Raw genomic sequence first — 13,689 nt, 5'->3', positions numbered from 1 at the left:
CAAAGCACGGGAATTCTTCGCGTAGCTCTTCTAGAGTATACTTTGGTCAAAAAAGTACAAGCTACCAAATTCCTCTTCAGCTCGGTGTCGAAGTATTGCGTATCGTTTTCTTTTGCCTGGAAGGTAATGGAGCGCTACAAGACAAACAAAGTAACGTCACTTTCATTTGCGGTTGTTGTGCGAAATGAATGAAACAAATCTTTATTAAAATGAAGCATCACAGCGAGCAGGCAAGTTGGAAAATATTCAGTACTAAACTTCGCAAAACAAACGGGGACACAAGAAGAAACACAAGAACGATCACACAACGCGGATTGTACGTATGTTTCTTCCTTTCTCCCGTTTATTTAGCGCAACTTTATAATCACCTGCGAAGATGTCCCGTCTCCTTTCTGACACTCTTGGGTGATAGAATAAGTGCTACCTGGAAGTTAGCTCATATCCACATTACGCCTCCCGCAGGGTTTGCGCTTGGAATTTGCATTATACAGAACTGGCAATCACCGAAACCACAAACTGAAACCCTTCGTCATCATCATCAGCCCTTTAGGTTAAGTGCAGGACAAAGGCCCCTCCCATAGACCTCCAACAGCTGCTTTCCCGCGCCGCTCCAGCCCGTTATTTGCACATGAAAGTACTTATCGCACCTTTCCTCTGAGTAAATGGTCTTTATCTTTTTCTAGACCATTCTATGGGTGTCCTCTTTATAACCCTGGCCGCCCACCGGTTGTTACGTCGCCTAACTGCGTTGCCAGCCCGAATACATTTCTTTTTACCAATTTTATTTATGATATCTTCTACTCTCATTTGTTCTCTGCTCCAGGTAGCTCGTTTCCTGTCCCGCCATAATTCTTGCCGTGGCCCGCTGAACCTACCTAAGTTTGCTTTCAAGTTGTTTCGTAAAGAGCTAAGTTTCCGCCCCATTTGTCATTACCGGCAGGAGACTTCGTTGTACATTCTCCTTTTTAGTGACACAGGTAGCTTAGCTTAAATTACTTGGGAGTGTTTGCCGAGTCCACCCCAGCACATGCCAATTTTTCGCCGGATTTCTTTCTCTTGATCGAGATCAGGACAGACGACCTGTCAGAGATAGTTGTAATCGTGTTCTTGTTCTAGCGTTTGGTTACATGTACGGTTCAGGTCGCTTTCAGCGTGTTAATCCTTCCTTACTTAAGATTGAACGTGCTCTTTGAAGATATTTTTAAGAATTTTTCGCTGTTCTGCAGACTAGCTTAGCAAGGCTATATCGTGGGAAAACCTCCAGTAGCTCAAGTATTCCCCATTTATCCGCAATTCTGTGTATTGCCAGTCAAGATTGTTGAACAACCACTCAAGACTAGGAGTGAACAGTTTTCTTCAGATGGCGTCACCCTTCATGCGACCTCACAGGATTGGCAATTTTACTAGTAGGGATTTCGAAGCGGCGCATACAGTTTGTTTACAGACATTAAGTGACAACGAAAAGCGGGGATTTTGGCTTTGCTCTTATTTTATTTAAAGATTTGTTGCTGGAAGAGTAAAGTTTAAAACGGGGCTGGCTGCCTTTTACGCCTACGACGAAGTTCTTTCCCAATTTTTCAGCTTAACTTCGTAAGACCAACCCATACATCAACTTTAGGTAGAGTGAGGTAAATAAACAATTGTAATACTAATACTGCGTTAACAAAACGTAGTGTCTTAAGCCACTGGTGGACGAACATTTCCAGTCCGAAAAATGACTTCCACATACTCAAATTTCACTGAACTGAGAAGAAAAAGATCATGAGGCAGTGACCCAAGACCCTTTGCGACGCTCACAGGTTTCGAAGAGAAGGACGAGGACGTTCGAGTAGCGTGCGTTCACTGCAGGCTCGTCCTTCCACATGTGTGCTTTTAAGAAAAAAACACGCACGATAAAAGTAGAATTGTGGGGAGCAGAAACCATATATAACAGACACATTATTCGCAAATAGATATAATGCCTCTTGCTACCCAAAGCAGGCAGCTAAAGCCACTCAATGTCGGTAAAATACTCCAACTACAAGTATCAAGCGTGAATGTTCTTTTATTACATTAAAACAAAATTAATAATTGTGCTAGTTGCAGCAGATGACAGAGCATAACATTGAAAAATGGAGGGCCTAAAGCTGCGAGAAAATGCTCTTTTAGCGTGGAGTATAGTGCTATAAAAACATGAGAGCGCGAACACCCTCAGGGTAGATCAATGTCTTTCCAGAGTGCCATCACGTCGGAGCCTCTTGTTTTCTCATGGATCCAAGATTTTGTCTTTTCAATCTGTTCAGGAGTAAAGTGCGCCCTCCAGTCACCAACGATACCTTTGCGAACGAATCCCGTATATTGGTGCAGTTCTTCCTCCTGGACAGTCCTTTCTCTGTAGACTTCAATAGATTTAATCCTTCTCTCAGGTGGCAGGCACAGGAGGTCCTTTACATCCGGTTGAATATGATCGTTGAAAACACCCTGCATGTTTTTCAAACTGGAAGCATCTAAAACTGCCTGTAGCATGGTATCATCTTTGCGAAGTTCATCACCATACTGCTTGTCTATGAAGTCGGCAATTTTTAGAGTCCAAATCTTTGGGTCTTTCTTCATCTCTTCGTATGTGAAGAAGAGTACGTTTGGATCGTTTCGGTGCTCGTACCACGAGAGCAAATGATCAAAGTAAGGGCCGAAGGCAAGTTTACCGGACAGGAACATCTCGTGGAACTTCGCAAATGAAACGTCCTCCACCCTCCTAGGCGTAAAGCACCTCATGTAGTAGTAGAATGACACGCACACGTCATACGGGTTTCGCGTGACGTATATGTATTTTGCTTGTTCCGAGTAAGGCTGTCGGTCGAACGGCAGATGCGTCTTGATTGGGCCTGGCCTGGGCATCATTTCGGCTGATTCGGCTCCCATCATTTCAAGAAAAGGAGACGCCAACATGAAGTCCGTTACTGTTTTTGGTGGGTGGCCTTTTGAGAGGATGCTGAGGATGAGGTACTGCATCCATGTTGTGCCGCACTTGGGGTAAGTGACGATAAATAAGTCGTCAGGTTGCGGGCTGTAAGCCAGAGCGGACCGTACCATGTCTTCGTGGAAGAAAGAATGCATCCACAGGCCGTCGACGTCTCGGTAGGCATCGGGGTTCATGACTGGAAGCCAGGGAGGGGGTCGATGGAAGAAAAAGCAATATGAATACATAGCTTCACAACATCCATTATAAATCTAACAATTTTCGCTCCTAAGTTCTGAAACAAATGTCAATCACTGGCAATCAATGTTGTCGATATGGCACTATGCTATGTGAGTTGAACGACACTTTTCTGCTGAGAAAAGCTTTCGTTCACTAACATATACGTTTCGAATTGCTGGGGCACGACTATTTTTCCAAACGATTGGGAAACTACGTTGCACGTCGCGATGATCATGAATGCCGCACTTTTTTTACCTTACTCCCGCTGAGGATTTAAACCATACCTTGACAGTAAATAATAGAAGCAAGTTGGTCGGTACCTGCTAGTTCGATTGTAGTAAGTTAAAATATATCACTCACGGGAGCAGCAGTTGCAGATTACCAAAAAGAAATGTAAAATCTAAAAACAGGTGTCGACGCAGGGAGCGCCCTTCTCACACAACCATTTGTGAACTTGTCAATAACGAATGCACGAGGAACGGAATTTATTTAGCCTGTGGAAACAATTTTAGAATTATATTAATGCAATTAGGCAGTCACTTAATCACCATTCGCTTGGTACTAACCATAATAAGTACGTCAGACTATTCATATTGGGCCTTACTGCTTTTAAATATTAATTCGGGCCGTTGGTAGTGGAAGAGTATTATTAAGTGTGTCATGATTGTGTTAGTCTTGTATCTGAAGATGCGTTTCTGTAACATGTAGAAAACCTGTTTGGGAAGACAGAAAACTTCGTTTTCTTAGTTTTTTGAGAGCCTGCGAAAGTAGCGAGAACTGTCGCATCTGGCCCATGCAACAATGACGCCTTTCTGGCCCCGGTCACGGCGATGCACGGGAGCTGTTGATTCGTCGGGGTTATTTGGACTCGTGCCAAGGGATGCTGTTGTTCCTTGGGTACAATAGTCTTTTGACTTGTACGCCTATATCTATAGTCATTATCTTGCCCTGTATCAGCCGGAGAAGTGGTGAGTAATTAAAAATAAATAAATTAGTAAATAAATAAATACACAAATAAATAAATAAACTATGCATTTGGTCATACTGACCCTTTTAATGCCGTCCTGAAAGTCGTTTCGAGAAAAGTAATGAATAGGCGCACTCGTTAGCTAGTGCGGCGAACGTCGTCTGTGCTAAGTATAACTTTTCTTTGTACTATGGAAACGCCAAAATTTCGCTGCTCAATTTGTCGCCACTTCCTCCCCTTTTTTGTATAGCTTTCGACATTTCCATTTAAACGCATGCACATCATTGATTGCACTAAGGGCGTAACGAAGTAGAATTCCTGCATTGGACGGCTTTTTTACCGCACTTCTGGCGGAGAGAAGCGCCGCATAGCTCAGTGTCCGCTGTTTGCGGTGGCGCCTCTGTTTAACCGGCGCTTTCTGCAGCACGCTTGCACGCCCGTCTGCTTGTCAATAATTGCCGTTTCAGGTGCGGAGTACCTTAGGACCGCACAATGGCCGTCCTCGTCCATGCGCATAGCTTTTACAATAGCTAAAAATCCCGCAGGCACCGGCAGGATTCGATCCCTTGTCTGGTCGACCAGACAGAGTTAGTGTCAGTTGTCTTACCCATTGGGCTACGACCGTGCGTTAGTACCCGAGAGTCAAACGGCTTATCCCTCGCCTGTATTGGTCGGAGTAGCTTAGGACCTCCACATGTCCGTCCACGTCCATCCGTGCGCACACCGCCAGCAAGCGCAAATCAAGCGAAATTCGATTTGAGCCTTGAGTTGCAGTTTCATTTATGAAATAATCAAGGTGAAACTCACGGCTACAATCGAATGACGCTCGGGAGTCCAATCGGATGTCACTCTAGGCGCATATTGGATGTAATTTCGAGTCCCCGTACTCCGCACTCTCCCCATCATCTACGCAGTGGAGATGCCACCATTTTTTACTTTATCACCACGCTTCTCGTTATAAGACACAGATGAAGCTTGTCAAAACACGCATGCATCTTGCTTCAGTGTGCTCGTAGTTTGCACTGTGGAAGGCGTTCGATTGCGACTGATAAAGCGGTTCACACCAGAGCGTTTCAAGCACGGCTTTTGGGCGGCTTAAATATGTCTTTTTGGCACACCGCTGGCAGGAATTAATTCAACACTGCAAAATCAGGCTAGACAGCGGCGTGCGATATGTGAGACGTGATTTTCGGGAGAAGCAGTGTGCGCGCTGCGCGAGGAAGAACAAGCCGCATACGATCCTCCCCGCGCGTTAATAAAGTTTTCTGAACAGATGCATTCGCGAACCCCATTGTTTCACTGCTTTAAACTTTTGTTTTTGTGTTCCCCGATAGCAACCCCCAAAATGTGCGCTCAACGCTGCGAAAAACCCGAAATGTTTGGAGGCGTAACGTCCGAAGAGCGAAACATCACTGGAGGGAACGCTTGCGCGCAGTCATCAGCGAAGGAAATGGCTAAAAGAGACGGAAACGCGACTCGACAGCAATGCACGATTTCTGATTGTGCATTTCTTTGCTTATACACATAACATTAAGGAAATTCTAAAAGCGGTGAAAAATACATTCGTTTATTTGGGTATGCGTACACCTATGGTTCGGCAAAGGGTTATCAGGTCCCATTTAAGAGTTTTTGTTCCCCAAAAGATCTGGTACCTAAACTCGTTCTATCACACCAGACCTACTGCACTAAACTTAGCAACCATGCAATTACCTGCAAGCTTGCTGAAGCCACTTTTAGATAGATGGGAACCACTTCCTTTTAAGCAGTGTAAATTATTGATCTTAAATTTGGCGTTAGCCAAATCAAGCTTCAGAAGCGCAAAGCCCTTAGTTTACTCACCGCTTGAAAAAAAGGTGTGCCAAAAGATGTCACAATGTTCTTTCGCCTCTTGCTCGTAATGCCTCTGTATACCTCTTGATTCCACTGCAAGCCGTCCTCATCGCCTGGTTCTATGCTATCGCCCTCTCCCCACCTCCTCTTTCAAAATTTCGCTTCCCACACTCGCCCTCGTGAAAGTAGCTTAAGCCTTTTTCGAAAGATTCCTCTCTTTCTTCTCGTAACCTACTCGCACACCAACATACATTTCTATTTCAACCATGTTGTCCCCATTCCCTGTTCTCCGGCTGTACCGCCTTTCATTTCTGGTCACGTTATGCGCACATCGTCCTCATTTCCCACGGGTTACCCGTGAGCGTGTCGGCAGCTCCGAAACTAGTATTTTGTGGGTAGCCGATCACTTGTGGGCGACCAACCGGGGACGCAGCAGCAAATCAGTCTTTAGCTTTGAGTAGGTAACACTTCACTAACTGCATATCAGTCAGTGACCCACGAGTAGGGCTTTCGGCTGAGTCGCAATATAGATAAGCAGACAGTTCAAGAGGCTCAAAGACCCATTTTTCTGCGTTCAGTAAGCGCTGATTTCACGAGATCTAATGTGAGTGTACAGGCGCATGTCTTGTTTTTTCCAAAATGTTTGATTGCTCTACAGGGAAAAGCTCAAAACTGCAATCCGTTTTCCTTGGGTACGGGTACAACGCCAGGCCAAAATTTGAAAATGTGGCATGGGTGACCCGCGGCTGCCGGCCGCTGCAGCTTTTTTTTCTCGAAATTGAAGGCTTCCCGCACGGCACCTTGTAATTGCTGCGATTAAATTTTTGTCGAAAACGAACACTACCCTGAAATGAGAAAACGTACAAGGCAAACTTTGCGTTCCCCAGCGAAGAAAAAAACATATTACAAAAAAAACTGTGAAATTGGACTAGACGCTTGATTGTCGTTTACTTTGACGCCCCTAATCTCCGTACCCGCAATAGTGACAAACTTTTAATTGAAACGTATGGTCGGCCACAGATTTTCTAAATATATCCGTAAAATACCGCTTGTGTAGAAAAAATGTAAATATACGCACCAACCTGTTGACTTTTGTGTTGTTGTTTTTCTAAAAATGCGCTATTTTAAACATAAAAATAAAAATAGACGTTCAACCTCACCCTCAACTAACCAAGGAGTAAGCAGTCATCTGGTGTCGATCCCAAACAAACAGCTATTACAACGCACCCATCCTCTACGCTATCTCCCTTACCCAATACACCCTCACCTGTCAATTCTGCCCCTGTCTTAATACTACCTACCACATGGTGTGGGCCTTTCAAAAGACGGCATCGCTTGCCCCCAATCCCAAACGTTCCCCAGAGCAGTGGGAGGGCCTGCTGACCAGCTCCCTTCATGCTGACCAGATCTTTCTGGTCACCAGTGTCAGGGCTGCAGCCAAGGCCCAAGGGTACCTGGACTGATACCCCACCGAGTTACGGCTCAACCACCACCGTTTGTTCTATTAAATGTTTCTTCTCTGTCTCGATTGTCTTCAAAATTCTGGAAACGAGTCCCTTCACGGGGGCCAAAAACACTACTGAAAAATATGTCGCATTATTTTGTTTGTACCGAAGTTATGAGAGGTTAAAATCACGCCCTTGAGAAGCCTCTGCGCGCCGTGTGCTCCGCTACTGCTACTGCTTTCCAGGGTTCGCGCTTTGTTAAAAAATGTCTGTCCGTGTTTCGCAGCCGCACCAGAGACTTTTGAACCTTTCGCGTCATTCTAAACGAAAGCTCCGTGTTCTCAATCTTTTTTATTAGCGATTTTTCAGTGAATAAGTGCTAGCCCAGCTACGCCTGTGGCGAACATCCACCAAAAAGCGTCCCTTTGCGGGCGCAAGTTTGTTTCACAATAACAAAGAGCAGGGTTGCAAAACAAAGAGTTTTCTTGGTGGGACTAGTGCCGATACGGACCCGGTGCTTGTCTGGTCCAAGAGAGGGAGTGCATCGACCTCATTATGTACAAACTTACTGCCTCTCCTCAACAGACGCATTACCACGTGCGACGAGTGTTGGACGCACTCCAACAAAAAAGATGACATCTGTCTTCACCGAAGGCCCAACAATACCGAGCATTGAAAGAACCAATAAGGTAGCGAGCTTCCCCACATGGCGACCAAGATTCCAGCAATGGCTGTGACGCGCCCATCCTGAACAGGCGAGCACACTAACTTATCGTGAGGCTGGATAGTAAGCCGGTTGTAATAAAGCACCACACACGTGACGCTATCTGAGATCTGTTTTGCAGTCCTTGCAAAGAAAGCACTGCTGTCTATTCTTCACTGCCCTTCACAGTAGCAACGTGAGCTTTTCTTTCCCCCCTTACAACAAATTTGGTGCGCTGTGTTTGATTGCGCGAACGACCAAGTTGTATTAAGAATGTTGAGCACTCTGCCTGAATTTTGTGGTTATGATCATGTGTACTGAGCGGCTTAACTAGAACAGAAATGATTTTGAATCTGAGCCGCATTTTTTGAGCAAATTACCAGGAGTCCACGCTATTTAACTTTAATAAATTCCTTCGTGCCCAACGCTAACGAGTACGTCTTATTTCGCGCTTTACTGATGTTCTGACATAGAAAGCAATTGCAGTTTGTATTTCTTATTTATTTATTTATTTATTTATTTATTTATTTATTTATTTATTTATTTATTTATTTATTTATTTATTTATTTATTTATTTATTTATTATTCAAGATCTTAACACGGTGGGAGAGATATAATCTGCATGAGTCACCTTCGCGGCAAAACGACACACAAACGGCCACAAAATATACAGAAAACAGGAAAAAGATGCATCATATGAACAGACGCGACTCGAAAGCAGATAGTGATTTTTCGGTTGCCGCATTGCTAGAGACGTCGTTCCAACCGACAATGGTTCTTGTGAAGTATGAGTATTTGAAGCAGTTCCTGCGTGGATTGAGCGGTGTGATCGATAGGGAATTATTACATAAACAACTGCCCCGCTTTGAAACAAGCGCTCGCTTTGAACAAGTGGCCAGCACCGGGTTAGTTACGGCAGTCGCACACAAAGATACCTGCTTATTTTGCTACCCTGCTCTTTGTTTTCTGAGAGACATGTTACCCCCGCCGAGGCACGCATTTTGTGGGTCTTCGCCACAGGCACAGCAGTGCTAGCGCTTATACAGAGAACCATCGCAAACAAAAACGATTTGAAACGTGGATTTAGGTTTGATGAGGACATAGAAGGCTGAAAAAGCTTTGCTTTGGCCGCATAATGCGAACAGACAATTTTCAATAAATGCCGAAGCCAGAGAAGCAGAGTAAGTAACGGAGTGCACGGCACGGAGACACGTCTCGAACGCGGGAATGCAGCCTCTTATCAGTACGGTACGAACCGAATAATGCAACATGTCTTTCCGCAGTGCTGCCGTTTTTTCGAATTTTGAAGAAAATCTAGACCGGGTTTTTTTAAGGTTGGTTTTAAAGTACGCAAATTTCGAAAAAGTACAGTAGTCATTTTTTTGCGCGCATTTATATTTTTTTTAGGCAGGCGATATTTTGTAGAAATGTTTACGAATATGTGGCCGACATTACCCATCACTTACAAGATGATCACCACTGCGCATAAGGAAATAGTGGACGTCAAAGTAAGCGACAATCGAGCGTCCGGTCCGAATTCCCAATTCTTTTCTAAAGTTCTTGTTCTCGGCAAACCGCAAAGCTTTCTTTGCACTGTTTGTCGTTTTGGTGTAGTGTTTGTTTACGAACAAATTTTAGTGAGAACAATTGCACCAGGCAGTGCGCAAAGACACCAAGTTGGATAAGAACTGCTGCCGCAGAAACATGCCGCACCCATGCCGCCTATGAAAATTTCTTTCGCAAAGTACGCATGCTAGATAAAAAAAATAGCGCCAGTTCACCCTGTGGCTGTGGTTGGAAAACAAAGCTGTAAACGGGACCCACAACGATTATCCATGCGACGTGCCTTAAATTAACTCATGTCGCTCTACAAATAGCGAAACCAGAGAGAAGTGCAATACACTTAACCACACCCTCTATTAATTCAAAGAGATATTCTTGGCACGGTTAAATTGATGCATGAAGCATGAGCGGTGGTTGGTTGAGTTGTATTTGTGTAGCACATAAGTGGGAACTCTTTTTTTACAAAATTAAAGCCCAAACCCGGTGTTAGATGATCTCACTTATCCGTCTCTGCCATCGCGGACGGAGGCGACGAGATCAGCGGCAGTGACGGCGGAGGAGGAGCAGAAGCAGGAGGACATGCTTCTACTCAGATTTCTGAAAGGCCCAGACTGCAGCACCAGGGAGTGGTTCCTTCTTCACTGCAGGCCATATTCAGACCGGGCCGCCTGTTCTCAGTCCACCAGCTGAAGCTGGGTAGGCAGAGGAGGGCTGGACAGCAGCATCTCCCATTGCTATTGATCGGTAGTTGACGGAAAGGGAGGACGCTGCTCAGAGCTAAAGTCGCACACCCCGATTATGTGGCAGAGTGTTCCTATTTCGGTGCACAATTGACACTCAGCGTCGTAGTGATTCGGGTGCATTAAGTGAAGACGCGTCTGGTATGGGAAGAAGCCAGGTTGTATGAGCCATAGGATAGTTGGTTGTTCTATGGAAAGGTCAGGTCTGTCTCAAAAGGCGATAATGCTGCGACATGTCCCTCGACGAGACAAGCGGGTATCTGTACTCGTGCAGCTTCATAGCACGCGGGGTAAAAGTGTAGGCTTGGTGGGTGTATTCGTTGCCATCCATGGAAGCGTGAGCGGGTGTCCAGATGAGCTGAATGGAACCATTTGGGGAGTGGATTTTTAGCACACGCAGTGCAGGTCGGAACAACAAACCCGACTGCTAATTCCGGTAGGCTTTGTGGGAATCGTTGACTACCCTACGAACCCCTGGTTGAGTGAGAGACGAGGCAATGGATGCCTCTTCTGCTGCATTCATGTCTTCGGTCTTGAGTGAGGCACAAGCAAGGAGGTTGGTCCTGGAGGTAACCATGATGATGGCGTACTGCTGCCCTCTACGTTGGGAGGCGTAAGCGTAGATAACTTCATGAGCCCCAACAAGGGTGGTATTGAGCTCTTGTGCCCATGCTTGTCGGTGACCCTCGTCGTGTGAGGGGTTCATATTTCTAAGCAAAGGGAGCATATTTAGTTCTTGCGGCTAAAGGTCCAACAGTACATCAAGCGGAGTGACATTCTGTGCTTCCCAGCCAATATGATGAAGGATGCGGCGACCCGCCGCTGTTCTGCTCATTCGGAGCTTCTGGATAGAGAGATGGCCCTCTATTAGCTCTTCCACCGTGTTGTAGAGCGCCATCCTAAGCAGCCTGTCTGTGGACACACTCATGGGAAGACCAATGGCTTGCTCAACCGACTTTCTAATCATTATATAAAGCATCTTTATCTCCTCCTTGCCGAGAAGAAGACAGGGGCTTGACGTATGTGATTCTCAAGAGGAATAAAGCTTGAACAAATCGAAAGGTATCGGATTCAGATAGGCCTTGCTTCTTGTGTATGATTTTGTTGATGCTGTGTTTGGGGCGCTGCAAGGATACGTCACTCTTGGTGTTGGCCTGAAGATGTATAGGCCCAGGATCTTGATGCTGGGGCTTGGAGTGTTGGCCTGGCCATCAAGGAGTATTTGAATGTGTTCCTTGAGGTGTGGTTTGGCGTTAGGGCGGACGACAAGGAGCTGAGATTTTTACGTGAAGAGTGGAAGCCACAGGCTTTAGCACATTGGCGTACTATAAGTGAGATGATATGGGTTGGTGTGAGCTTCCTTTATCCGCTATCGCGTGGCACTCAGCGAGAATGCAAGAGTTAAACCCGTAGATGTGCTTGGTGAGTTCCCCACTTGTCTTCCCCGTCTCCGCGTGGGCTCGTAGCTAAATTGGTAAAACAACGGGCTCTGTCTCTGTTACTGTGTTAGTTCCAGGTTCGATTCCTGGCAGTGCCAGTGAATTCTTTTATTTGTTCGCAGGAGTTTTCTGTTGACACCAACGGTCGCGAAGAAGCCCTTGGTGGGTAGAAGTAAAAAGCTTTGCTTTAAAACTGATTGCAGTTTGAAGCTACTTCCTGGCTTGCGTTTCACTCATAAAAACATGAGAAAGGAACAATAAATACCCGTCAACACCTATGTTAGATCTCTCGTGAAATCAGCCCTAGGCCAACCAAGACTGTTATCTTTAAAAGGGAATTGTTTTGTGTGCGCGTTTGGGACTTTCCGAAAGCGTTAAATAAAAACAGGGACTCTGCCTCCCACTTGTCATCGCCGCATTGTTTGGTTAGTTGTTACAATTGTTCCACGGATTTAATAACCTTGGTAACAGCCGGCTGTAGTTGTGTTTGTTCAAATTTACTTTGCCTCTCCTTATGCATGGCTGTCTTAAAATATATCTGAGAATTTTCGTTCGCTCCGGCGGCTGAGAAGGCCGGAATTCGTTTTTTTTTGGTTCACTAAAAAGTTTTATAACATTACGGCCACAAGAGATGAAGCTGGTACCACCGGGCGATAGTCCTTATTAGACGATACGCGGATAAAGTAAAATGAGGAAGAGGATTTTACTCTCCTTGCGGGTCCTCATTGGTCAGTACCCTTTTGGCACATGTGTAAGCCGCTATTATTATTCGCTGAGCTTCCTGTAAGTAAAGGGCTTAATGGGAGCAAATGTTTACCCTGCATAAGTTGTGAAACTAATAGAAAGAATTTTGAAAAGTACGCTTACTTACCTTATTTGGAGATCGCCTGAGAACGTGTTTTCTACGGAGTGTTTTCTATTTTGCTGGATATGGTTGGGAGTCAACAGCACGCATAAAACACAGCGTTGAGAGCAGTTGCGCCAAATCAAAAAGCCAAGTACTCCAGCTTAGGCATTAGAGACGTAAAGCGGTGTGCGTGGAGGGTCGATGCAGAACACAGCCGTTCCGCCAGGACACAATTACTGCTGACCTTGCGAGGCAGTAGATACTCGTCTATCACGCGACGGGGCCGATAGAGAACGATAAAACTTTGCCGAGAGGCAGTCCAGCCATACTGACCTCCGAATATACCGCGGGGTCACAAGCAAGTCTGACTTTTAGAGCGACCGGTATTGTTGAAATCTAACACATATCTACTTCAAAGCATGCGAAGTACAATATGTGTAGTTTTCTTGTATTTTGTGCTGATTAAGCTCATTTTTTTAACGCCAATAGTTCGCCGAGTACGTCAGAAAAGGTTTTTTTTTTGCTTTCTTATTGCGCTATGCCAAGGCACGCCTTGTCAACCCCGCGGTTTGATACATGACATTCATTTTTGCTTGTGGGCCGGCTGTGTACGACGTGCAACTACTGCGAAATCCAGTTCGTCCTAGAGACAGACAATTCTGCATCTTTTCTTCGGCTTCTTTTCGGCTCTTGAACGAACGTTGACCCATTTCTTCAGCAATTTCGTTGCGGCGTACCGCAATCGTATCGTACTTCAAATCGTACTTAAAATGCTCCTGCTTCAAAATTTATGGATCGCCTCAAAATTCGCTCGACTGCAAATTAGCTTTTGAACGTCTGCGGCAAAAGTGCGTATAAAAAAGCGTTCGGTAAGACAAGCATGGGCGCCATTTTAGTCGATTCTGCTATCTTCTTTCTGACGCCAGTCGTGTGTGCACGTAGTGGCGCACACTACCGTGAGATACAACGGTGGTAC

The 13,689-nt window shown here is 45.4% G+C and overlaps 1 protein-coding gene across 1 annotated transcript; it reads right to left on the bottom strand.

The window, feature by feature from the left end:
* Positions 1 to 2,028: 2,028 nt before the first annotated feature.
* LOC144150175 (amine sulfotransferase-like) lies at positions 2,029 to 12,946 on the bottom strand. The gene is made up of 2 exons (XM_077682019.1): positions 12,738 to 12,946; positions 2,029 to 3,137 (listed from the first exon to the last, which is right to left on the bottom strand). The coding sequence occupies exon 2, from the start codon at positions 3,133 to 3,135 to the stop codon at positions 2,191 to 2,193; it is 945 nt and encodes a 314-aa protein (XP_077538145.1). The 5' UTR covers positions 3,136 to 3,137; positions 12,738 to 12,946; the 3' UTR covers positions 2,029 to 2,190.
* Positions 12,947 to 13,689: the final 743 nt, after the last annotated feature.

The sequence above is a fragment of the Haemaphysalis longicornis genome, unplaced genomic scaffold, assembly GCF_048455015.1.
Source record: "Haemaphysalis longicornis isolate Haplotype H1 unplaced genomic scaffold, Haemaphysalis longicornis Haplotype H1 scaffold_8, whole genome shotgun sequence".
Classification (NCBI taxonomy): Eukaryota; Metazoa; Arthropoda; class Arachnida; order Ixodida; family Ixodidae; genus Haemaphysalis; species Haemaphysalis longicornis.
The sequence above is the reverse complement of the archived record's forward strand: the minus strand, read 5'-3'. Positions and strand labels throughout refer to the sequence as shown.